Raw genomic sequence first — 27,079 nt, forward strand, 5'->3', positions numbered from 1 at the left:
GCTCAGGGACTTCAGGGACTGTATGCAAAATATTTCATGAGTGCATAGATATGTGTGTGTATATATATATATATATATATACAAACAATGTAATTGTATTATATGTAACAGTACATCTTTCTGAAAATGCATAATTTTCCTTAAGTGACATTTCCAATGCAGGACATTTTATATTCCAGTGTTTCTACTTTGACTTAAATGAAGGACCAGTGATTCTGCTCAGCAGTCTACAAGGAGTATTTCTCCTGGTGCAGTGCTGACCTCATGTGGACAAATATATCTTTGCACATGAAATGCCATCCGTGAATCCTGCAGATGTACACACATTTCTTTGAAAAGAAGTTGCATAAGATAATACCAAAGAAAATTAGAATTAGCTGCAAATATATGACTCTGTAATCAACGTTCCACAACTAACAACTACATTGATTGATCAGAGGTATTCTTTAATCCTTTATGTCGTATTCATTCACACGATCCTGTGTATTAAGCCAGAGTGAGAGTGTGATAACTGCGGTGCATTTCATGGTCCACGGCTGATCTCTATTGCTGTTGATGGCTGTGACGTCAGCAAGCAGTGTGTGGGTGGCTGTGTGGGCGAAGATGATTTCCTACTGAGCCTGTGTGTAGCAAAAAAAAAAAAAGAAATCTTCTTGTCAGGAGGCGTAAGACAGGCGGTGTTAAACTCCTTTGTGCTGGATTACCTTGAACTCAGTGTGGCACAGGTAGAAAGAACAAAAACCTGCTCCGAGGCTCCTGTTGACCCTCTTAGCACCGTCTGACAACATTAATAAAAGCCACTATTGAAGAGCTGAATTGGAAATGGTGTACGAGAGAGGGGAAGAGTTCTGCTCTCTGAACAGTGTTGTATATTACTGAAAGAAAAAAATTCAACAAATGAGATGTTTTAGTTCAATTTATTGCACAAACAGCATTGACAAAATGTACTCTGATGTTACGACGTTGTTAAGAGAAGTGGGAAATAACAAAAGGTACATCCATCACGCTCAAAAGCTCTCACACGTTGTTTGACACCGAGATAAAATGTCATACGACGGGTCCCTAACGAGTCCTTTTATTTGGGGGAATATGAGTTAAAAAGGACACGGTGGTTCAGGAAAACGTGAAGCACAGATCAGAAAGAGCACAAAAGGCAAGATTCCTCAGCACACAGCTCTCTTATAGCTTTACTTTGCTTCAAAATCAATGGTTATCAGTAACAAATGGTTCAAGTCTGGTATCAAATTGTACATTACAGTATCCGTTCCAAAAATCGGTTACACCGTACGGAACAAGGGAAACTATTTTAGGAGGAATTTCTGAGCAAATCCATGGAAAAGAAATAATTAAATACTTGAACACAAGACACATTATGTAGAAAGTTTTAGCATGTGCAACAGACGCATATCTACATTTTACAGCTCTCAGAAGAGTCATCTTTGCATAATGCTGATTACAAAATATATTTCAGCTGTGCATGATGTTACTAAATATGTGTGAGGGTCACATAGTCAAACATATGTTTACGGTGGGTTTGCATGTTCTTATGAGTTGAGTCTTTGGTACAACGTGAGCACCGGGATCCAGAGGCCTCGAAACTGCAAACTCGGTGACATTGAAGCAGACGTGATAGAAAAACGCGATGGCTTCCCCCCCCACCCCCCACTTCACTTTCCCAGTAACTAACCATGCAAGGTAAACGCTTTGAGCAGAAAAATACTAAACAAACAAGGAATATCTCTCTTTGTAATCATACTGTACTTCTAGGAGGGGTGAGGCTTTAATCTAGGCAGAGGCACACACACACACACACACACACGTACGTACAGTCGAGAAAAAGTCTCTTATGGCAATAGGTCAGTACAACAAAGACATGAAGGCAAGAAAAAGATGAAGACATAGAAAACATCATGTCCAAGTTAATGTTGCTCCACAAAGGGACTCACTGTACACCAGCAGAGTGTTTAGTCGGAGAAAGGGAAGGCAGACATAAGCTTTAGAAAGGCACAGAGCTTTAGAAAGCGCATTCATCTACAACTTACCACGAGAGAAGTGCCCCAAACGCGCACACACACACACAGATACACAAGTGGAAAGTAAGAAAACAAACAGATGAAGTAACCATGTTGGCAAGGATATTTAGGAAATGGTTATATATATATATATATATATATATATATAGATATATAAGAAAATATGACAAAAATCAAGGTTTTGTTGCATCTCGTCTGGTTGAATCGTGGCCGTAGCTCCAACGAGCTGAGGCTGTGAAAAATGAGCTGCACAGTGAGTGACAATGATTGTTACAGCATATTAAGTGCAATATAATGTAAAAGACAAGGTTTAGGTGAATCAATAAATGGCACAAATGACTGATGAAAAAGACAACATCTGCCCATTTTAAATTCACATTTAGTATCTATTAATCCAAAATGCACAAGATGCTTTTTTTTTTTTTTGTTTTTAGAAAAAGCTGAGCAGGAAATTAGAGGAGGTTCCTGTTGCCGAAGATGTTATTGGGGTCCACGTAGTCCTTGACAGACTTCAGCATCCCCATGCCGACATTGGACACGGCCTCTCTCATCCACTCCTTCCGAAGTTTCCCCACTGAATGACAGAGGAGAGAAAATAGATAAATAAATAAATGAACTCAAGGAAGAGGACCGAGGGGGAGAAATAGAGGAATCGGCACGGCTGATTGCTCAGCGGGCTGCTGGGAGCCAATCAATCTTGTGAGAGTGAGTGAATAAACAGAGGGTGATAAATGCTTTTATTCAGAGAGGAGAAATGTTTTGCATGGCATGATTTATGGAGCTCAGCAGACTATCAAACTCATTAGGCTCTGTGTGTTCCCAGAGGAGGGGCCGGCTGGCGGCTGTAGCGGGCCGTTCCCCGGCTCCCTCGTTCTTTGAGCCACCACTCCCCTCCGTTTCACTCCCTCCCGAGTCGCTGGAGCGTTTGTCCGTCTGCGTGTGTGTGTGTGTTTTTCTATCTCATTGTGCACACGAGCGCATTCATCCAGCTGACCTACGAGGGATGTTGTGCTCTCTTGTCCTGAACGCAGCTCTGTGCCCTCTAACACTGGCCTGATCATCAACAGGGTGCCAAAGCCAACCGCGGAGCACCACACAATGGTCCTCTGTCAGCAGGACTTTGGCTTTCAGCCGCTCTTCAACCTTCCCCTCCTCCTCCTCCTACAAACCCCCAACCTGAGGAGCGAAGGAGGCTGTGGCACCAAGCCTAGTGAGGGTGCCCATTGCTTCGCCAGCTGTCTAGTCCGACATACTCCACGGCGCCTGTGCCCGACAGGTTCTTAGCGGAGAGTCTGGAGCCAGCGAGAGGTCTGGTGACTGAGGAGGACTGGAACTGGAACTACCTCACCGGGGAGCCAAACTATTGTTAGAGAACTTCAAATAAAATAGGAACTTTGGTTTCATACAAGCCGATAAAGCTGTTGATTTTAAACCAAGTGTAAACTCAGCTACAATCTGTACAATGAAGATTGATTTTCAGCTTTAGCATCTGTAGATGCTGAGGGATGCATGGTTTTTAAAAGTAAAAGACGTTTTTTTGCTTTTATTTGATGGTTGAGACAGACAAAAAAACCCGTTGTTTAACAGCAAAATATATATAAATAATCCCCTGGTTCCAGTTTCTCAAATGTGAGGATTTGCTGCTTTTCTCCAGGAATTAATTTTTTATTTTTCAGACTGAACCAAAAAAAGAATAGATTAATTGATAATGAAAATAACTGTTACTAGTTAATTGCCAGCCTGAATTGAACTGTTGGTAATGCTGTTACACAGTACGCACCGTCTTTGACCAGTAGCATTAACACCCCTGCTGCATTTAAACGTCTCTTAAAGAGAAAAAGAAGCTAGTCATTATCAAAAGAGAATTAAAGGACATTACGTTTGCTACACAAAGGCATACTTTAAATATTTCCGATCAGAGCTGGGTAAATGTTAACTTTTGGAGGCCGCGTCAACTTAAAAGAAACACACAATATCTCTATTCCCCCCCCAAAAAAAAAAAAGATAAATTTGAGAACAGAGCAGCTTGAAACAGGTGCTGCTCGCTGAGTAAACACTTGAAATCAGCAATGTAACCACTTGAGATTAGATAGAGCGGCCTGAAAAAACAAAGGTGCATGATGGGAGTGTTCACACGCCTTCCCTTCCCTCTCTGCACGCCTCTCTTTGCATCACTAGCTGGGTAGCGCCAGTGTTGAGGGAGGAAGCCGCCTGTTATGAGAGTCCAGCCAGGAAACCCAGATGGGGATCAGACATGAGGCTAGTGAGGCCCGTCTCCTGACAAAACAGGGCAGACAGCGGGGTCACCAGGGACTCTGATACCACACAAACCTCCAGATGGTGACACAGGGACCAATCAGCTGCTACCCAATAACTAAGAAAGTACCCTGCTCTCCCCAACCTCCTCCTCTTCAGGCCTTCCTCCTCGTTCCACCTCCGTCCCTCCCTCCTCTCAGGAAAAGGAGAGAAAACAGAAGGTGCTGGGACTGCATCATTGCCTCCATCACTGTGATAATTTACACATCTATCTTGTCATAGTCTCTCTTTTTTGCTTGCTATTGCAATCAATCTCACCAGGCTAGGTCTGTGCAGCTGAGACATGCAAAGAAGAGCAGGTAGTTATTTCAGAAATGACAGATTTCTTTTTTTTTAAAGTGTCATATCTCTCTTGTGTGAAAAAGCCCGGGGAAGCGCCGGGGCGAAGGGCAAGGTGGGAACTTCACTTAATCAGGTCATTTTTCTACCTCCTTAGTGCAGCGACCTGTGTGTTAGGCAGAGTTAGCGGTATTGGAGCTTTTGCAGCGCCACAAGGTGAGGTGAAGATGCTGGGCACCCCGGGGTGGCCCTCATCCAGAGGAGACTGCAGTCGCCATGCTGAGCCGCAACCCCTCGACACGCTCTCGCTCTCCCCCGAGCGTCTCTGACAAATGGGGGTCAGGACATGAAAGACGGGGGACGGCAGCGGCCCTGCGTTGCTGTGATACGGCCGAGCCAGAGTATTGGCTGATAGATGGATGACTCTCCTGGTGATGGATGTTCAACAACTCTTCACTGCTGCGACACTGGTGACCTAGTTAAAGAGGACATTTTCTCCTAACGTTCAGAACCAGCGAACGATCACACACACAGATCTGTTTTTAAGTGAGAAACTCTAAAACTTAAAATTCTCAGCGTTTTCGTGATGGACAGCAGTCAACACATGGCGGTGTTGGCTGAGTATTATGTCCTGCAGCGCTCTACACGCCCATATTCCCTTACCTCCGCCCACGCAGCACAACACTGACCTGCTGTAAATACAGGGAGACAAAAAAAAATGTATATTTCCTCTGGTGCCCTCCCACCTCACCATCCTTGACTACATCTGTTTTGTTTGATACACAAAACCCAGTGAAACTAGCTCCATTTGTCAAGCGCTGATTGTGGGCAGACAAACCGGCCTGTCTGCGCTCAGATAGCGAGCCTCACTGTTATTAATCACAATTACAGAGTGGGCCTTGCACGCGGGAGCTGCATCAATATCCCCTCCTCCACCCCACAGCCCCCCCCCCCCCCCCCTCTGTCACCTCCCCGAGCTGCTCGGGGTGGCTGGGCCACCGTTTGGAGGTCAGTATACAGCCGGTGATAACGGCGGCATCATTTACCCCGGCCCACCGCCTCCTTTTTATTAGCAATCTTTTAATTTTGAACCCGTCCCCGCCTTCAGGAAAAATTGTGATTTAATATCGCAGCTGATTCACTGCATACTGTTTTTGACAGGTGTGATGAATAGCCTGAAGTGATGTATGAAAACAGCGAGGCGGATGGCAATATAGATAAGGCAGCCATTTCGGTTAGCCCTGATGGGGCCCAGAGAGTTGTTCCACCTCCCTCCCCTGCTCACGTTTCATTTGGTCACTGCCGAAATGAACAAATAGCCGATTCAGAGCCATTCATCCGAGCCGCAGGAACGTATCTCGGACACGTGAAAGATCTCCGACCAAATGCACATTTATAGCACGACTGGTCGCCTGCTCGCTAGCGTGGAAACACACGCTGGGAGAGCTCGCCATGCTGCCTTTTCTTTGGAAATAACATGTCATCCCATTCAATGTTCTACTCGTGAATAATGTGCATCTGTTTAACACAAACCGGATAGTTTTGTATGTATTTTTCAGGGATTAGTACCTCCATGGTGATGTGACAAGCTCCCTCCATTGGCAAGAATCTCTTCTCTAGCTGCATGCTGGGAAATAAAAGAAAAATAGAACCAGAGTCACTCACTTTCCGGGGTGTTGAAGATTCAACATATCTACACTTCAGGTATAGTTGTGATCTAGAAAAGAACTGGACCACGCCATAATGTCGATAAAAATGTAACGGGTCATACCTCCACTTCTTCAAACACGTGTATTGGATCACTGAGTCCTCTGTAGTTGAAGGCAAAGTAAAAGTAGACGCAGGCACCGGCGTCGTATGTCTGAGTCACCCTGTAAGAAACCAGGTAAAAGTCGTGTTTACATAAGCATGAAAGACTCCTTAAATGTTTCTCCCTCAGCTCTTGAAATCTAATTTACATGCATACAAAGAGCAGTGTTTTGGCAAGGTGCTCCATTTTCATACAATAAATGCGTTCCCTGCTTCATAATGGGAAGACAATGTAAAGTGGGAGGTTTGGCTTTCCCCAGTGAACCCCTGACCTCAATTCCATTCATGGTTTCCCAAAAGCGGAGGACAGCGCGGAAGCACTGCCACCTTTAATATTATCAGGCATTAAATGGCCATCAAATGCTAATAATAATCATCTGAGCCACATTTGTGCTGCAGGTAACAGGATGACTCACTGATGCGAGACAGAAAACGGATCAGTCTGTTGTTTTACAGACATCCTTACTGCTCATGTGGCTTCTTCTAGATAAAATGGAGAAAGTGTAAAAAATGGTTTTGTTAGGAATAAAATGCTTCTCCGTTTTTTTTTCTCTCTCTCTCTCTCTCTCTCTCTCTCTCTCTCTCTCTCTCTCTCTCTCTCTCTCTCTCTCTCTCTCTCTCTCTCTCTCTCTCTCCCTCTCCCTCTCCCTCTCCCTCTCCCTCTCTCTCTCTCTCTCTCTCCCTCTCCCTCTCCCTCTCTCCCTCTCCCTCTCCCTCTCCCCCTCTCCCTCTCCCTCTCCCTCTCCCTCTCCTCGTTCCCTGTGGAGGAGCAGGGTTCAGAGCCCTTGTTCATTTGACATGGCCCATCACCTGGCACGCTGACTGTTCTAGAGGTTAAATGGACAAATCAATCATGTGACAGACTGCAGCCGGGAAATGAATGGCTGTCGCATAATCAGGCTGAGGTCTAATCTGTCCGCAATCGGTGAGCAGAAGCCTGGTGCTCCTCGGCCGGCTCGCCGGCTGTTTGTCAGATTGTCCGTCTGGCTGTGTGGCCCTTGCTAACTCACCAGGGGGTCGGGGTATATAACCTCAAGACTTAATTGTTATTGAAAATAAATGTTGAGTATTTTTGAAGTACCACAAATTTGCAAAAGGCAAAGTCTGGTCAGATTCATCATATGTGCTTATTGGTTCATCAGAGAGTTCTTGATTTACGTCACAGTTCCTCTCGGCTAATTGTGTTAAGACAACATTTAAAGTGTTTATCAATATTTAATGTGTTAATATAGTGCCCTGATAGTTTAAGAAGTCACTTATTCTCTTTTAGAAATTAAAGTACATATTTGTTTTTAAACACTAACGAATGGGCGTGACAGACTGGGTAGGGAAATATATAAAGATGGTCTAAACACATTGTTGGTTTTGGTCTTTTCATGGGATTTTCTGACAGTCAAAATTTGAGAAAGGACACATTTGAGAACTTTTTGTAGAAAGAAAAATCAGCCTTTATGTTTGCAAACATTACCTGCATGAGGACAACGGTGCAAACTGCACTCCTTTGTCTTTACACTCTCGGGTGACCCGTGCTTTTACGTTCCGGCAGATGTCCAACACCCTGGAAATAAAGTATTTAAAATAAATTAACCATATCAAACAGAATTGCAAAATGACATTGGAATCCAAACTGCAATATTTGCGTATTTAAAAACATAATAATCAAACGTAAAAGGGAACTTACATTAAACTGATTGAATTAGCAATGAAACATTATAATATATAAATGTCTTATCAACATTATCCTAGGAGGAGACTAACATGACGACCATTGTGGGGAGAGGTTTCCACTGGTGTGGAAATGGCTGCCAGTCCTAAGCATGTGCAGCAGTGTGTGGAGGATGGGGGAGGGGAGGGGAGGGGAGGGGAGGTAATGAGCCAGGCACATATGCTCGCCTCAGTGCCTGATCTCTTGGTCTCTCCCGACAGGCATGTTACACAACACGGCGCTGTCTGTGTGCGCGTGTGTGTGTATATAACAAAATGATGATGAAACCATAGACAAAATGCAGAACACACCACATGTGGATGTGAGATGAATATGTGGCTCATATTGCATTTCCTCACACAGAACGCAAACAGATAGGTCTCTCCTAGTGTGTGTGTGTGTGTGTGTGTGTGTGTGTGTGTGTGTGTGTGTGTGTGTGTGTGTGTGTGTGTGTGTGTGTGTGTGTGTGTGTGTGTGTGTGTGCGCGCGTATGCGTCAGTAATGCAGAGTTTGTAGGCTGAGGAAGCAAAGCTTACGCCAACGCAGAGCTGGTTAATGGGGGGAGAAGGCAGGCATGAAGGTGAATGGCAAAGACAGAAGCAAAGAGAAATAAAAGAAACAGGAGCAGGACAAAGACGGAGGAGTCGCTTAGGACTGAATGTGTAGGAGGTGAGAAAAGAAAAACGTTTACATGTACTTAAACTTAAACAGAAGCCGACAGCTCACATCAGTGTCTTTACCTGTCCCAAGGCACAGAGGTTTCAAAGGACTCCGCGATCACATAGTAGTCCATCCCCAAGTCCTGCTCGGAGTACAATATCAGCATTAGTAGGCTGTTAATGGTCATTCAGTACATTCACATACACAAAAGAAACCAGGCTACAGGGAGGGAAACAGGTTTACATGCTCTGTAGCAACCTGGTAACTTTAAAATCGACTTGTTCTGGCAGTGATCAGCTTTCTCCACTAACATCAAAACTTACAGATTTTTAATGTTTTAGTGATTTAGTTGTTTCATTTGTCAGGGTTTTGTTTGGGCACAATTGGATTGACAACATAATTGGAGCCAGTTTTCCTTTTACAAATATATGACAGCACAAGTCGGTCTAACTTTAAAGCCGCAATTTGTGTATTTTAAAAACAAAAAAGGTGAAGAGCAGTATGTTAAAGGAAGCCCATTACTACAGAAAGCCCAGAGTAACCAGGTTATGTAAGTGCGCGCAAGACTCCTTGCTTGTTTCTGTGATGAAAAACGGCCTCTCTGACAGGACTGACCCAAGATAACTCTCCATTGTCATTGTGACTGAACCCACTGTGCTCTCCTCGTGGTGCAGACACCTCAGTGTTAGACACCCTGACAACAACCGTGACCAGATCAAATCAAAGACCTCCCGAGGTCACATTCTGCAGCCTTTCTGTGTTTCTCACTATCCTATCTGCTGTCAGATTGCGTTCCTCCCCGCACGCCCCCACCTGCCCGTCAGCGCCGGCAGAAAAAAAAGCCAGAGGAGTGACTCACCCGGAGGTAAGCGATGACGAAGGTCAACATGTAGCCCCTCTGCCCATTGTCCTCTCCGGCTGCCAGCCCCCTAGAAGCAGATAACAGGGTTAATATTTAACAGCTCTTTTCTTTCAGCTTTGTTGGTCAGATCGCACGCCTCACAACAGCTGCCTGGGAGCCTGTCAATCAAACAATGTACAGATCAATGAAGCTGTGCTCTGTGCATCGCCACAGGTCAGCCACACATCCATCACCTGCAGTGGGTAATCAGATTTTCATCTACCACCCAAACTAATCAGCCCAAGCTCATTAGAAAATCACTATATTGATTTTTTACCCTTCTTCCCGTTTCCCCAACACCACCAGAAAATATTCTTCACAGAACCGCACCAATCCATCACTGGCACTTGATCTGATTGGTGATCACGATTTATTTTTAATAATGCAATAAAGCGGAGGATGCTGCATGTAACAGACAAGTTTCTGGTGATTTAATTGCTGGCCGCTTCCAGGGCAGCAGTCCAGCTCCCTGCAGGTCTTTGCGCTGAGCCAAAGAATAACACCAACAGTTATTTATAATCGATGAGCTTTACAGAGGAAGAAATCACCGACATCTCCCAATGAGGAGCACTGAGTATCCCGGGTTTGTCCCCGCTTAACTTGGTGTTGTACTGAGCTATTGGTGTCTGACTAGTTGGTAGAACATCAACATTTGTTCTTAGTTTTTGTTGGTAAGTTTCCACTATGAAATACGTAACAAATACATGAGAATGCACAGTAAACATGAGGCTCACTGTTTTGCTTTTTAATGAATGAATTAGCTTAAACTGAACACATTTGGTTTGAACAGTGTATCCGAACATTTACCCAAAAAGCTGTTGTGTTTCTTGCAGTTGAAGGATGCTGACAGATGCATTACAGTTACGTCCAGTTGTGATACAAGCAGATCAAAACATGTTGTGATAAAAGGAAATTAAGAGAAGAACATAAGAGGAAAATGCAAACTAGCAACTAATTTAGAAAATCTCTTTAAGATATAATTTGAAAATCAAAAAGCAGAAAGGTTCCTTTGAAATCACACTTTCAGAGTAATGTTGCTATAAAAAGAAATGTAATATTCAAAATAAACAATACAAAAAAAAAATACACAACGCAAAAATAATATCCCTAAGGGTAGAAAGAATAGTTGGTATTAACATGCCTAACCTCTACTAGAACTACCAATGAGTTTCAAACAGTCCACACACCAAAGGAACAATGTGTTAAAAACATCTGACTTCAAATCCATCTCAGAATCACCAACAAACAATAACCAGTTGAACTGCATAACTCTTAATTTATGTGAGGATGAACTCATCCATTAAACTTTTGTTGAGGGTTCAAAACAGGCAGAGGATAGAGAGAATCCCTCTCCGTATGACAGGGAACTGATTTCCTCATTGATCCGTTTCACAATCAATCACAGCGGCACTCCCGGGCTGTGTCCTCTCGCCCTGCGCTGTCCTGAGGGGAGCTCTGCCCTGCTATCATCGCCCACACCACACCTACTTTAACATAAAAGCTGGCCTGACAGGAGGACATCCACAGGTGATCCATCAATCTACAGAGACAAACTACTGAGTAGAAGCCAAGTCTGAAGTGTGGAACTGTGCTTCTCCATCCTTGTCACTGCTAATACATAATGGCTGGTTAAATAAAGTGACATCGGGGCCTCGGGCACCATGTCTAAAGTCTCACCAAATGGTGCTCTGTCATTCCTGTGCTTGACACGGTCGGGATCTGTAACTGATCTTTGTAACTTGCTTAGTTAGAAGACAAGAAAGAGAACTACTACTGACCCAAATTTCGCAGCGATGTTATAGACTTGCTTCTCGTGCTGCAGGACCTTCTCACGGTCTCCCTCAAACAGGAGGGTGGCCACGCACAAGCAGCTGGGGTCGAACCCTTTGAACTGGGGATTGAAACAGATCATGAAAAATACTCGGGACAAGCAACCGGTGATGTTCACTTCTAACTATTTTCTTTCTTCTTTACCTTGGTGATGTAAAATGTCTTCAACCCGTCCAGAAAGGATGTGAACATTGAAGATACTTGAGGCTTCAGGGCATGACCTGTAAAAATAGGAGATAAGCATCAGCTCCGTCTATTCACAAAGAAGTAGGCCAACCATTTCTTTTTCACACATTAGTCACACCCTCCTGCTTAAATGCTGCAGCGAGTCAGATTTATTTGAGGTTTCAAACAAAAGGAGGAAAAATAAATGGTAACATTTGAATAACTTTACAACTGGCCAGTGGCTGCCAGCGACAGCGACTATAAATCAGAGGGTTTCCGAAGGGAAGTGGGGTTGACACAGCGATATCCGTCTTCCTCACCCACACTTTTTGATTTATTTCTGATCGGACGCACAAAAGCGCCTGTGGACAAGCGAAAATGAGAGGCTGGGGCCAATGGGATGGTTATCAATCACTGCGGGGAAGTCACGGGTGATGTCGCCGAGACTTAACAGTTCATTTATTTCCCCCCATGCTCAAGTCTCTTCATCACTTAGTGTCCTAATTGTTTCCATTCCAAAATTTGATTGCAGGTCTTTAGGTCTCTCGCAGCCATCATACTCGTTAATTAAATACTCAACATCCAGAGAGAGAAAATTACACCTACTATGTGCATCATTTTACTTTTAACTCTCCCCTCTGTGGGCTTTTTTTTTTTTTTGCGTATCAACTCGCCGCTATCTAATACAACATTCTAATTTTTCATCTTGTGCATCAAGACGGGCCACGCTAAATTGTACTTGTAATCCCAATCTGAAAAAGACCTGTGAATACATCAACCCTCCTTACTCAACAGCCAACATGATTAAAAGTGAGGACAATCCACTAATAAGCCCAAGAAGGTATCATAGAGCCGGGAGTTTTAGTTATTAGTGGAAAACCTGGCCGCTTCATCTTCCCTGCTTAATGCTAAGAAGTGCCTATTCTGTGAAAAGTGGAAATATAGGGGAGATAATGAGATCCCTGGAGACTGGGGAACTTTACGGAGATCTCTAGCAATGCCAGATGCATTCCACTAGACCTTAAGAAACAACATCATAAAACCTCAATGCAACAACTACTTCAGTTTGGCCAGGGTCATTTTTCATTTTGCTTCAATTCTTTGTCGGTTTGTGTGCAGCTATTCTCCTGCAGAATGAAATAATAATCAATTTAACAATTCACTGATGCAGAAGATAAAATCATTACATGCTGTAGCATTGCCAGTCATTGAGAGGTAATCAATGAAACAGCAACTCAAATATTGACACAGAAATACAGAGAGGGAAACAAATGTAAAGTAAAAATGAAAATGATTACTATAATGCCGCTGGTTAAAAGCCTGCCATGAGCCGGTTAAAGCCAAAGGTTACATTTGGGCCCAAAAGGAGAAGCACTTCCTGAAACAGCAGCTGTAATGCTTTAGGTCAAGGCTGGACTATGTTGTGAATGATCAAACAAAACTCACCAAATTTAAATTGTTCATTATCCATGAGTCGTATAGATGCTGGGGCACACCTCTGCAAAGTAAAAATTGGTCTTTATTAGTTGGTTTGAATCATAGGGCACAATTATGTGAAAACAACAAGATATCAAATTCAACCAATACTTATTATTCTCAACATTCAGTGCGACTGTTATAACCTTGAATTAAAGCTTTTAGTTTCTTGTTCAATGTCCCAAATGTACAGAGTATAGACTTCAAAGTCTTTTTCTTTTAACTTGATGCATCTGACAAAAAAAAGTTCCAACTGGCACCGTAAGGTTGTAATTTGCTTTGGCGTTGTCGGCCTGTCGTGTCTCAACATAAAGGTCTGATTGAAGGCTTTACTCTGCAACAGCTGACTTAGTTTGGAGGTTTTAACAAAGAGTACAAGCTGGTCTAAAAATACATTCAGATCTGTACGTTTAAAACTAGTGAAGACCTGAAAAATGCTTATTGCAGTTTGGGCAAACCGGCAACGCACTCAAAAAGAGACATGGAGGGAGAACGCAGTGATTCAGCGCCACATGTTAAAAGATAGTTTAACATGTTACCTGTTTGGCGACCTCTCGGAGACAGGCAACTCCCTGCTCAAAACTAGGGAATACCACTGAGCCGTATTTCTGGTACTCCGGCATGGGACGGATCTTCATCGTTACCTCCGTAACCACGCCCAGGGTTCCTGTGGAAAATCACAGTGAGAGATTTTGAGTGGTGCAAAAAGAAGTAAATCCATTCCCACAATTGATATGACCTAACCCCCCTCTCTGAGCGGAGCGTACGCCCGTTTTACAGGGCTCTGCTACACGTCCCAAGGGTCCTTTGGGTGACCTTTGTCTCACATTTCACCGAGCAGATCTGGTTTTCTACCACACACAACTAAGATTTATCAACTTAAGACCTTGAGGAAATAAAGCAGAGCCCTATCAAAGGCAGCGAGGCCAACAGCAGCAACATATATATATACAGGTATGCCAAAACCTCTGGCTGACCTCATGGCCCTGAGAACATGAACTGCTGCTGAAGGAGTCAGATTGCATGTTTAAAAAAAAAAAAAAGTGTCTACCTTACGCAGCATAAATGTCTGGGAAGAACACTTAAAAACTGCTTTCATGAAAATATCTGAGTTCACAGTAAACTGTAGCTAGGAAGTGCTGCCATCCCCCAAATCTGTAATGTTATGCAATATAAACCAAAAACGATTTTTGTTGCATTCTGGTGAATATAATCAATATTCACTTTTGTTTAGCTCCGTTTCTGGTCTCTTCCAACTCCTGCTAGTTGCTAACTGTGTCAGGCTGTATACAGGCCATCTCTTTCTCATGTTTAATCACTATCAATTCATTTAGAGCGCTTTATTCAATAACATTTTGTTTAGTGTGTTTAACTCACTGATAAAATAAATTAAATAATAGTTAGTAGCAGACTTAATATCATGTATCGGTGAGAACCAAACCTATTACACCCCCCCCCTCCAAGTCAGTGTTATTGCAGACAATGTCCATTTAGAGACGCATGTTCCCTGAACATAGCTGGCTCCACTAGGAGGCTTCCTCCGCCTGGTATGGTTGTTAATGAGCCCTCTATCATGACACTACATGCCACACGCTGCTCCCTAGTGGCCCAGTGCAAAACATGTGACTCCATTAGGCCTCAACCTCAAAAAGGCTCCTCCTTCCTGACAGTACGCAGGAGGAGCCACTGAGTGAGTGAGTGAGTGAGCAAGGAGGAGTCAGAGAAGAGGAGAGAGAGAGAGAGAGAGAGAGAGAGAGAGAGAGAGAGAGAGAGAGAGAGAGAGAGCATGGGAGGAGCTAGAGTGGAGGGGAGTAAAGGAGGGTGAGCGAGTGAGGAATAAAGGGAGGTAATAAGAACAGCAAGGTCAGAAAAACACTCTCTTGGGGACGAATGCAATGAAATGCTGGAGTGCAGTTTAAGCCTTTTTTTTATTTTGGACTGTGACCATCTCTATTAAATAAACCTCATCTTACAGGATTTGGGGAGAAGGACTATTCACGATGAAAAGTCTCTCTGCTTCCAGCATCAAATATTAAAAAAAAACTAAAAACATTGACCACTATGAAGCCACTACTAACTGACTCTGTATATTGAATTGGCACTGGTTGGCTTCACACAACTACATTACAGCCTCCACGGTTGAGATGAGTTTTGACAGAGAAAAAGGGATTATCATTGATTATTCCACTCATTCTCTACACTGGTTGAAAGCAAGAGTGAGGAAAATACTTTGCATTCAGGCTACCTCAAGGTCAGAGAGATAGAGAGTCCCGGTTGTTGGGCGGTGAACGAGAACTGTGGTTCTGTGTTGTTGTGGCCTACTGTCAGACTGCAAGATGTGGTTCCTGGGGTGAGGAAGTAGATAATTCTAATGAGACTGTGTCTGATGTGACCTCTTAGTTGCAGCGTTAGGCCTCCCAGAAGTATATGAACTCCCAGAGACGTGTGGTCCATCTCTGCTAGACCACCAAACCCCAGCACACCTCCAGATGTTTCACACGATACGAAGCACTATTGTAACTTTTATTATTAGCCTTAATTTATAACGTTCAAACATTCAACCTGTCTACCGTGGACTACAGTTATACACCCACAGCGCTGGTATTCTGATATTAGACGGATCCATTCAAAGAGTATTTCTCTCTCAGCTATTTTCAGATTTTGAGGTTGAATCAACTTGCTGTTATGGAAGAAATGTTCAAACCCATTTGGGGATTAACAGCATAGCTAGTTATTAAATTCAGCATCACTTACAAGAATTTACTTTCAGGATGAAACTTGTTCGATGTGGCTTTTTCAGCTGAATGAAAACCGATTTGATTTGTCAACAATCTGCTACACAGACTATGACAGTCTTTATAAACTTTACGTGTTTTGGACACTATCATGTTTTAATCATTTTCACATGCCTTGACCCCATGAACTCAAAAGTGTTCAAGCTACATATATAATACACCTTTCAAATGTATTACTGGTAATTTAGAAATAAATTATATAAAGTTCTTTAAAGAAGCAGTTGAAGAATTAATCACTCACACTGACAACCGTTAACAATCATATCTCCTAGTAATACTACTTTCATGTGGTGGAAACATTTTTAGTTGTAATCTAAATTCTACAGTAGTCACTTGTGATTTGGATGTTGTATATAAAGCTGTGCTCTTGGTGCTGAAATTGCTGGTTTGGCTATAAATGGAGATTTCCACAGTGATCCCAGCCCAGTCAGGGAGCAGATTGCTGAGCTTCGTAGGGTGAATATAACGTTTGCATTCACAGCTGTTAAACATAGCGATGCCAAGAGTCTCTGAACCTCCTCATTATTTAGGGGGAACCTGGCATATGGCGGTATTCTCTGTGGGCGCTCACAAGGACAGGGCACCACAGATGGGGTGGGGAGGACACTAGCTGGTTCCTAACTTATACACCTCCAGATCACTTTTCCTCCGAAGCTGGTTAATGTGTAAGAAGCCTAGAGCATGAGAACCGTCCTGATGTTCCCGTTTTATCTCAAAGTCCTACACACAAATCACACATTAACACACACACACACACACACACACGTGCCAAAATGCCCCGGCGTACTGATATCACTTGAAAAAGGCGGCAAACCTTCTGAGCCCAAGATGAAGTGGTGAATGTCTGGCCCAGTGGACGTGCGTGGGCCCTGACAGCTCTTTTCAATCACTCCTTGGGGGGTCACCATCCTCACGTGGATGACCTATTCAGCGACAAAACAGCAACACCACAAACACTTTCAGACACAAAATATACAAACCGTTGCATTCTTTTAGAGTCCACATAACTTGTGCTAATAATTTCCTTCCTAATTAGTGTGCAGTAACAGCTGTGTGCTGACTGTCAGCAGGACGGTAAAGAGGAGGGCGGGCGACTCACCAGGTCCTCAATGTTGCCGTAGATGTTCTTCTTCATGCCCGATGCTCTGGTTGCTACCCAGCCCCCCAGGGAGCTGAACTCCATGGAGTCCGGCTCATGTCCTGTACAGTAGCCGCTCTCGTTCAGCTGTGAAAAAAAAAAATTTCAGAAACAAATGAGCCAAACATGTTTGGAAAACAATGACGTTGTAAACCCACAAGAATGTTTTAATAACAAGCAAAAGAAACATGAGGAAGAAAAGGGAAAAAATATAATTAAAGCCCTGCTGCTGCATTTCACTGCTTTCATTGGGCTGCAATGCTAAAAAGTGGGTTTTATGGCATCATACATTTTTACACTGGCTGAAAATAAAACAAGTGGAAAGAGCACAAAAACACAAAAACAAGATCAGTGTCGAATTCCACTGCTCGACTGGATAACTGGTAAAAATACAATTACAGAAACTTAACTCCATGTTTATGTAAATATATGAGTTATATAGGCTACGTCTCAGACAGTCCTGCTTGTCGTTGGCATTGGTGCACATTCAGCTTCCATAGCTCGGCCCAATGTACAACACTGTAAGTGACTACGTTGCTACTTGCCACATGGCCATAACAATGTGACAATGTACTTTGGGTTGACAAAGAAAAAAACTTTGAGCAACCTTCATCAGATGCATTATCCCCACGGCTTTGAGGAAAATGTGTCGGTCATCAGGAACACACATTCTCCTGAAGGCAGCCCACCCCCAAACAGATTGCATCTTTAGGCAGAACATTTGATAGTAATAATTAGAAGGACCTTAAAGTACAACAACAGCCCTCACCGGAAGCGCAAGACGGGGCTCAAGTCAGGCCTTGTTTTATCACAGCACTCCCCTGGAAGACAGTTTATAATGCAGACCCATCTGCTCCATCAAATTAGCCCAGTCTAAATGCAGAGGTGGAGTCTGCTTTAAATGCAGCTCACGCATTCCCCTACATCAAATGCCCGCTCCTTCTCCATTTTTCTGAATTAGCTTGATGGTGCCATCTGCTCATGACCGCCGCCTCACTCTCTAATCTCTCCCCTTCAGCACTCTGCTCCCGTCTCAAACTCCTTTCCTAAGCGCTGTTCGATCTACTGAGCAAAGAGTACCAAGGTGACTGAGCATGGGCAACCTGCATGTGAATGGTCACACAGCTTGATTGTTGGCACAACATTACGCAGCATTTTTTAAAAGCTCTTTTAGTGGATGAATATGGATGGATGAGCAGTGCTTACCAATCTCTCCAAATCCTGACCGACGATGCCAGCTTCCATATGGGCAGTTAAATTTTTCTCGTCAATCCACAGGATGCGGTTCTGTGAGGGGGAAAAAAAACAAACAAGCGACATGACAGTGGAGGTCATGAAACATTCTGTATAAATGCTTCATATCATACAGTGGAACAGATACACTCTCTAATGCCGTTTGTTGAATTTGTCTAAAAAGAACAAATACGTTACTCTGTCTTAACTCTAAAACTGCATGCATATCTGTTTTGTTGACTTGAAATATCTCAGGCTCAGATGTAAACGCTATCTTTAAAAGCAGTCCGTGGGGACAGTCCCTTGCCTACAATACTTTTTGAAGTCCTGCACCAGCATGTCCTTCTAGCCTGACGGTGACATGTCTGAGGATAAATGAGTGCAGCGGGACGGAGACATTTTCCTCAAGGTTAAACTCAATTTAACATCTGATTCCAAATATATGCCTCTTATTTGGGCCGCTGGCCATGTGGCCTAGCCTTACTTACAGGAGGTCATTTCGCACCTGCCATCAATTATTCTCCAGAGGTAGTAAACTTTATGTTCCAACCACACCGCTCCTTTCATGTGCTTCCATTGGAGCCACCTCACCTCTGACCCCTGACACAGAACACCGGTCACTGGTGTCTGTGGAAACTCAATGACTGCGAGGCTAGCAGCATCCAGACAGCTTATATATCACCTCTATGTGAGCCTGGATCAAAGGGCTGAACGCTACTGGTGACGATATTCATCATTTTATATCATATCCAATGAAACATCAACATGTTCATGGTCAGATTCCATGTAACGTAATGGCTGGTGCCCCAAGGAGCACATTTAACAACTTAAAAAAACAACAAACAACAAATACGCTCATTCTGAAAATGGCAAGTAAAAAAATACTGAAACATTTAGTTCCATCAGATTCCCAGATCCAAGTGCATTCAATTTACATTTATATTAAAAATAAATAAATACCTCGGAATGTAGAACTAGAAAATGTTGTTTGATAAATAAGTTTAAAATAAAGATAATACATTTCTATTGACTGACTAACTGATTTATCATGTTTAACATTATTCTGATTATGTAGAACATTCCCCTTTTCATTGTGGTCTTGATAAAACACTAATTCCCATAATGCAATAGCATGTATTTGTAATTGGTGGCACAGGTTGAGACTATGAGTTCACTCAATTAAATCTGAAAACCCGTCACTTCTTTTTCTGGTGTCACTGAATCAGAGTTCATAATATATTAATGGCATATCGCACATTTTGTCAATCTCAATTTCCATACATAAAAAAATAGAAACACTCTTAATGCAACACAACATTTTACATTTTTATGGTATTCATTCGGCTGCGTCATACCGCATTTGATTTGGTTTCCGTTTATCTTGTCATTAGTGCGGATCAAGTCTTCAGACACAGGTGTTTACGTACCATCTGTGAGGTATCCAGAGAGACAATGGAGCGAGTTTCCTCTGGGGGGCACTCTAGGCCACTGGAGACACTAGTCCCTCCTGAGAGAGACAAACAACAGTTACAAGAGGATTATTATTATTATTATAGAGGTAAACACTATAAAACACTTCCCTGCTTTCATGTTCTGAACACAAACACACACTTGTGAATCTAGGGGCTTGCTATTAAATAATGAATACAAAAATGTGTTTATATTTCTCAAAGAAGGGTATGAAAAAAGAATTGTTTTTGTACGAGTAGCACATTCAGGTATCATATATAGAGAGCTGCAGGGATGATGTATTTTTGCAGGCCGACCCCGGTTCCCTCCACAAAAAGAAAATGAGATTTTTCCATCAGATTTTGGATTATTACAGCAACAACATTTATGATGCTTACACTGTTTGTTCAAAAAGATAATCTTCACAAATGAACACCACTTTTATTATTTTTTTTTTTAGAGTGACTATTTGAAGTGACAGTTATGCAAAACACAGTAAAAAGGACGCAAAGTTTGCACTGTGCAAATAACCTATCCTTCTAAAATGACTGGAGGCTTCAGGACTGACTTTTATCATTCTCGTGAAGCTGTTGACAAACTGCTGCAATACGATATAAGATTAATTTCATTCATTTTGTCATCATGAAAAGAGAGGGGGGGGGGAAGAGAACGGAATCACATATGATTGAGGTCTCCAGGCTGGAGAGTGAACTGTAGATTTACATCATATGCTTAGATTGGGGGTCCAGGATGCCTCTTAATATTTTTTTTGCAAAAACATTCTGCATAACATCTCCTGGACTGTCAGCGGTACCTTATTTACCAGGTTCATTCACAGATTACGTGGCTTTATTAACAAAAAAATAAATAAAAAATTCACCAGCACGGGATGGGAGTAGAGAATATATTAAAGTACATTAAATATAAATACACATCAAGTGGCCTGTACGTACAATATGCGACAGCCAATTATGCTGATTAGAGCCATTGATTTCACGACTCACCTCCATATGGTATCAAACAAACATCATGTTTGCACGCCAGTTCCACAATTTTCACGACATCATTGTGGCAGTCTGCAAAGACACAGAATATCATCGTAGAAATTAGTGGCCATCATAAAGAAAATGTTTCCATTTACCATCCTCTATTGCATTCATAAATTAAGTGTTTAATAACCAGAGTAGACACATTGTAAAAGGAAAAAAAGGGCACATAACACTGTGTGTATACAGGAGATAATAAATAAATGTGTAGGGCCTGAGCCATTAGAGCTGGGGGACGTTTTGATTTGCCTGATAGTTGTGATTTGCCTGGGGCTTTCCTCAGGCGGAGTCACGCTGCATGAAGCTACGCTCTCTGGGGTGGGATGTGCTGGATCAATATAAACATGCTTTAGCCAATCACGGCGCTCACATCCATTCACACTGGAGTGGTGAGCGAGTGGGAAGAGTAGCAATGCCCACCTACGTGGACGTGCTCGACTGGCCCCAAGTGCTTTTAGAGGCAGTGAGAAATGCCTGCATTTTGTCATCCAATTCAACACACAGCTTCCGCCTACGGATTACAGTTCAACTAACTAAACCTCCACTTAAAAATACACAGCTCGACTCGGTGGGACGACCGAGGAATGCAAATTACTGGTCAAAATATCGATTAGGTACGTAGCAGATGAGAGCGTATTTGTGGGGTTGGTCAAATTTAAATGTGGTGCTGGTGAGGATGAAACGACGCCTACAGTTTCCTGATGATTTGCTGCCCATTTGGGAGGGTGCTAATCAAGTTCCAGCCATCAGTCAACACTCATTTGCATGATAAAATAGTGCCAGCCATAACAACAGAAAACCAATCTCGGAATCATAATTCATGGGTGTGCTGCGCAGGGCCCGACCGTGGAGTATTGGGTGTCAACCGTCCTCCCCCTGACGATTCTTATTAAGCCTCCACTCATACATATTAATATCCCTGCCTCTGCAGAGATTAACCCTTTAAATCAGCTAAACCAGCAGGGGGGGGGGATCAGCGATGCTACGTGGGTGGAGAAAAACAGACCGATAAAAACACAGAGACGACGCGGCTTCTGAACTCACTTGGCCATACCACCAGATCTGGGACACGACCAACTTTCCCCTCTCGCAGAGCAAAGATCTCGTGTAAGCAATGGCCTGGAAGAAAATACAGGAATGAGATGAGAAGCACATAGAAATATTAATTTAAAAAAAAAAAAATCAGGGATATGTCCAAAGCCTCCTCCCAGCATGCCTTACCGTGGGCACGAAACACCCGGTCTTCTGCATCAAGAGAGAAGGGAATTCCTGTGGATTTCAGTTCCTCCACAAAGGCCTCGTTAAGAGTGGGAGGCGGCACAGCACCGCTAGTCAGAACGGGCTGAAACAAAACAAGCCATTGTGATTTTTGTAACTTTGCTACTAAGTGCTCTTTTTCTGCCATTCATTGGAGACACAACGAATAATATATGAATTACACTCACCGTTGCTGGAGATTTATGCTGCATATTGGTTCCAAACGTGCCTTCCATCCATTCTTTCAGAGCAGGGATGACCATACCACTCAGTTTATACCTGGAAAGTGTAAAAGAAGACAGATTGTGTGACCAACCAATACAAAAAAAAGAAAAAAATCAACTACGCCTCATGTAATAGTGATTTCCAGTCGTGGAAGTCAAAGCTCTCCAATTGAAAACATCTAAATGCTTGACTGGGCTTCTTCATTTGGAAAACCAGGCCTGTGTCTAATAAGAATAGAGTGTGAGGTTTGAGTCCAATGAGGTTATTAGGCAAGCAGAGCAGCAATGACAGTGCTGTCCGTATGATCGCCCTCGCCATCCTCTGCATAATTGAGCCGCTGGCACAGCCCGGGCCAGCCCATCAGGGGACTGTGGTGTGCCTTTGTCCAAGAGACCATGAAACACACTCTATAATGAAAAAGCCTCTGTCACAGTGGGCACGGAGGAGGAGGAGGAGAATACAGTCTTTGACATCCATTCAGCAGCACCCCAGCCATGGATATTGTAAGCCACCCAGGTAGCTTTTCAGTCGAGAGGGCACCGAGCAGTTTGTGGCAACTTGCTTGCACAGGCAGAAACCATTTGCTGTGCAACATCCTGTTCAGTTTGGCTCATTACTCAAAATACATCCTCATGCACAGTGTGCCAGCTCTCCGTGTTTACAATCTCACAAGCAGAGCCGTCGATGCCAAAGTCACATGTCGTGATTACATTATCACAAGGCTCATCTACAGCTATGATAACGGTGCTGTTGTAAACTGGAGCCATGTTCAGAAAGCATGAGGACGACTGGCTTCGTTTCCCTCTTACAGTCAAACCAAATATTTTGTCTCCAACAGTCTGTGAATGACAGTGTGTACCCACAACTCCCCAAGAGACACATTAATAATTACTGACATATTATGCTCCATTTTAGAATAGATTTAGAAAGTGGTTTCTGTTAATGAGCAACAGAGTTTGGGGAGAGCTGACAAGCACAGCCAGTGACCTTTTCAGATGAAAATAAACAGTTCAAATGCCAACCACTAGGTGGCAATAGCACCACATTGCTGCGAGTGTAAGACGGGGCGAGCTACTGAATTCAAAAGCACTCAGTGGGGGCAGTGAAAATGATCAATGCAGCACCGTCACCATCCTCAAGCCATCCCAACTTATGAATGAAGGCAGGCACCATGGCTGTGATAAAACAAGACTAGAGGCTGTGAAGGAGACCTAGTACTGAACATTTCTTTTCTAAATCTTCAACAGATGAGCATAAACATTATCTAAGAGTGTTGATGTGATAATATACAATACCTTTTGCCGGTAAATTCTGCTTGACCTTTCTTATTGAAGAGGAATTTTGTATCGCTGTATCCCCAGCCATTCCATTTCATAATCTCCTGCCTGTGGGAAAACAAATATTGGCAGAGGATAAGCTCACAATTCGTACACTTTACATTGAAGGTAAAATATGACATGAAACACCAGCAGAGGAAGTTAAAAAAAAACAAGTGTGAAGGTGCCACAGTCCCGCTGGGCTGACACGAGCTTGGCATGGGCAATTTCACCGAGACGAAGAGGAATGGGTTGAGTCCTTGCTGATAAAATACTTCATGCTGAAATTTTAACAACCAGACATATAGCAACTCACAGAGGGAAAATGTAAAAGTCTCCATATTCTATCCAATCTTTGCATTCATTCAAGGTGGGGCTGGCTATCAGTTGGCAAATATACAATATTGAAGGGAGCGGACAAGCACACCTACGATATTCCCCGGGTGCCTGCAGCTACATAACGCTCTGCACACAGGCAGCTTGTTGACATTGTCATGCAGAAGAGACACATTTAAATAGCATATCCATCAACAGGGGGAGGCTAGCAGACACCCTGTCTGTGCAGTCAGCCATTTCCCATCAAACACATTCAAATATTTTGCATTCATGGCACCTGGTAGGCACGGTTCTCCATAGCTAGCTTTAATACTGTTCAGCTTTTTATGATGAGGTCCAAACGTGCGCGCTGAACTATCAAGCTCCAGATAATTATTCAGCATGTCCGCAGGCTTCAGCCGTACTTTTCTGTTCTTTGTTGTGGAATCACCAACTATATTTGAGTACAGCCTTAGCTCCTTAAGATGTGGAAACAGTTGCTAGTATCCTATACTGTTGAGGATATCCCATAATAATCACCAGCTTCACAACCACAGAGGATACTAGACTGTCTATGCTGTACTTGCATGCAGACAGACAGCTCACCACTCACAGAGCAACCATAACTCATGGGTCTCTTGGGACGGGATGCTAACACAGTGGAGTAAAAGCCATAATTAAGATTAATACCAGACAAAATGGAGTTTCCTATAAATTAAGAGTGAGAGTATAGATGAGAGAGACACACCGAGTCATACTTTAATGAATCCTCTGCACCATTGACATGCTGTCAAAGCCGCTGAACATACTGAATAGAAATGTATCAATAAATGTGGCAAGTTTGTAAATTTAAGGACATAAGCACGGCCCTGTTTATAGGCAAAGCAGTAGGTCTCAATTCATTTGTTTTGATAAACTGAGCTAATTTCTGCCTGTGTGTATCTCAAGTTTCCTTATCTTAATCAAGGATAGAGCATGCTGTACAGATGCCCTCAGAGGCAAATCTGTGATTTGTAATGTTGGAATATATAAATAAATATGCCCCGACATGCCTTAACTTGACCTACAGCACAAAAAGGAAAGAGAACAAAATGGATCCCAGAATTTTAAAAACAAATCAATTTTTTTAATGATGAAGTAGATTGAAATGCACAACTGAAATTATGCTAACAGTCAAAAAACTAATTGTGCATATTGTATGCTAAAATTGCATGACCATGTGCATTTAACACTATAATGCTGGTGGAATTATGTTTCTACAATAATGCTTCTTTGGACGACAGATAAAAGATAATCAGTCTTAGACTATGAGCTGATGTGAAGTTATGGAATATGTGGACTTACATTTAATTAAATGTGCATATCTATGACTACACTGGACTTAAACTGGGAATGCTTCTCAGTACAGTGCAATCCAATTCAACAGTGGCACAAACTACAGCCCTAAACTAAAACTGTATTAAACAGTTTTAACATAAACTGGACATTTTAATCTACATGAAGGCAGGATTGATTGTGGGGCTGTTATATTAAACGACTAGTTTGAGCTAGGTAGAGCTGGGACACCACGCAACCTGCAAATCAGGATTTCTGCCTGAAACCACCGGACTAACCATACCAGAAAGGAGCAGCGAGTATACGTCCAAATTGTCAAATTGTGGCTGAAAATCCGTCTCTTGGCACTTCTCCAACCACAAAGTGACTCTCTGTAATTCTACTATCCCACGTCATTCTCTCACAATGCTGATACTTATAATGATACTGATGGATAAAACCCACTGACTGTTGAACTATTATGTCCTTAACTTTTAATTGCCCCACACTGTAAAACACGAATACGCCCGGGACTCAATTGGCATAACAGACAGGGCTGCAAGACATAACATTCTCTCATATCATCAGTGTGTCACACTGACCAGAACAGGACATGATGAATTTTACAAGGCCAAATGCTCATACTTATGAGTGCTGCTTTCCCCCCTTTAGCTGAAGCTGTTATCTCAGGCTGACACTAGATGTCAGCACAGTTTGAAGGCGTTCCTCAAAAGCAACGGAGCTGCCAATAGGTTGAAAGTCAGACCACCACTTGTTCTGGCCAATCACAAGAGAGACAGAGGAGACACAAGAAGTCTCACTGTCTCTTTCCTCTGTTGTTCTTAGTTTTTCCTGTATATTGAGATGTAGTTAATTAAGACAAACCTAAAACGTACAATATCTCAATGATTACCCTTCCAACATGTTTACATGGTCGTCAAATAAAGAGTGACGTACTTGTGTCAGTTGAAATGAACTACATCGCTGTAGTTTATCTGAAGCATCAGTGAACGCCGCAACATTTACATTTCTCTAGGCTTTTACAATCTACCTGACACGGAACAACTGCCATAAAACAAATTAAATGATATATTAAGAGCCACAGAAAAAGCGTTAACTTTAAGAAAGTCGACCACATCGACGTTTAAACTCCTGAGAGTGAACCTAGCCGCACCCAATCTGTAGCCAAGTACGTTAGCTTGCAGGCTAATTACAACCGGCTTTAGCTATGTCTCCCTACGCTGCAGATGCTTGGAAAGCTAGTCCGTCAGAGCATATCACCCCATCGGGTCTTGTTTACATATTAACCCGCTGATGTTTGACTTAATAACTAGCTAACGCCAGAGAGGATGGACCCTTGTCCACCGCTCCATCACAGCCTTGTACCTCCTCTTCGGCACAGTCTTCTCCTCCTCGACGTGTGTCTCGGTGCCCTGGGCTTTGCACTCCGCGGCTAGGATGGTCGAGTCAACGTCCACTGGTCTCTGTAAGTGCCCGGCAATTATTCTCAGTCTTTGCTGGGCAACCCGTTGCCTCTCGGAGCTGCCGCTGCTGTTGGACGCCATGCTGCTTCCGTGTTTGTGATCCATGGGCGGCTGTCAGAGGTCAGCACAGGGAAAGTGCGCTGCGTTCATAGTCCGTCGGATATATCACGATCAGTACACATGAATGACCCAAATAGTGGCTAAAACCTGGCAACTGGAAAATGTGAATCTCCCTAGACACGTTTAGCAGTCGGACATACAGCATATGGGACGCTAAAAACATAATTGTAAGATAATAATGTAACCATTTAATGCATGTCAACCAATCGTTTT

The 27,079-nt window shown here is 43.0% G+C and overlaps 1 protein-coding gene across 1 annotated transcript; it reads right to left on the reverse strand.

The window, feature by feature from the left end:
* Nucleotides 1–900: 900 nt before the first annotated feature.
* On the reverse strand, nt 901–26,839 carry agps (alkylglycerone phosphate synthase). Its single transcript, XM_079170179.1, has 20 exons — nt 26,649–26,839; nt 23,613–23,702; nt 22,281–22,371; nt 22,057–22,177; nt 21,880–21,954; nt 20,794–20,865; nt 19,768–19,847; nt 18,314–18,394; nt 17,069–17,194; nt 16,784–16,892; nt 13,714–13,841; nt 13,145–13,196; nt 11,678–11,754; nt 11,482–11,594; nt 9,662–9,731; nt 8,883–8,944; nt 7,906–7,995; nt 6,400–6,499; nt 6,198–6,255; nt 901–2,607 (listed from the first exon to the last, which is right to left on the reverse strand). The coding sequence occupies exons 1-20, from the start codon at nt 26,825–26,827 to the stop codon at nt 2,486–2,488; spliced, it is 1,896 nt and encodes a 631-aa protein (XP_079026305.1). The 5' UTR covers nt 26,828–26,839; the 3' UTR covers nt 901–2,485.
* Nucleotides 26,840–27,079: the final 240 nt, after the last annotated feature.

The sequence above is a fragment of the Pholis gunnellus genome (genome assembly GCF_910591455.1).
Source record: "Pholis gunnellus genome assembly, chromosome: 12".
NCBI classification, from domain to species: domain Eukaryota; kingdom Metazoa; phylum Chordata; class Actinopteri; order Perciformes; family Pholidae; genus Pholis; species Pholis gunnellus.

Coding starts and splice junctions, on each gene's coding strand:
- agps (XM_079170179.1), bottom strand. CDS start 26,827: ATGGCGTCCAACAGCAGCGGCAGCTCCGAGAGGCAACGGGTTGCCCAG. Junction 20,866..21,879: donor AGATCTGGTGGTATGGCCAA/GTGAGTTCAGAA, acceptor GTGTCTTTGCAG/ACTGCCACAATGATGTCGTG. Junction 9,732..11,481: donor AACATCGCTGCGAAATTTGG/GTCAGTAGTAGT, acceptor ATCTGCTTCTAG/GGGGCTGGCAGCCGGAGAGG.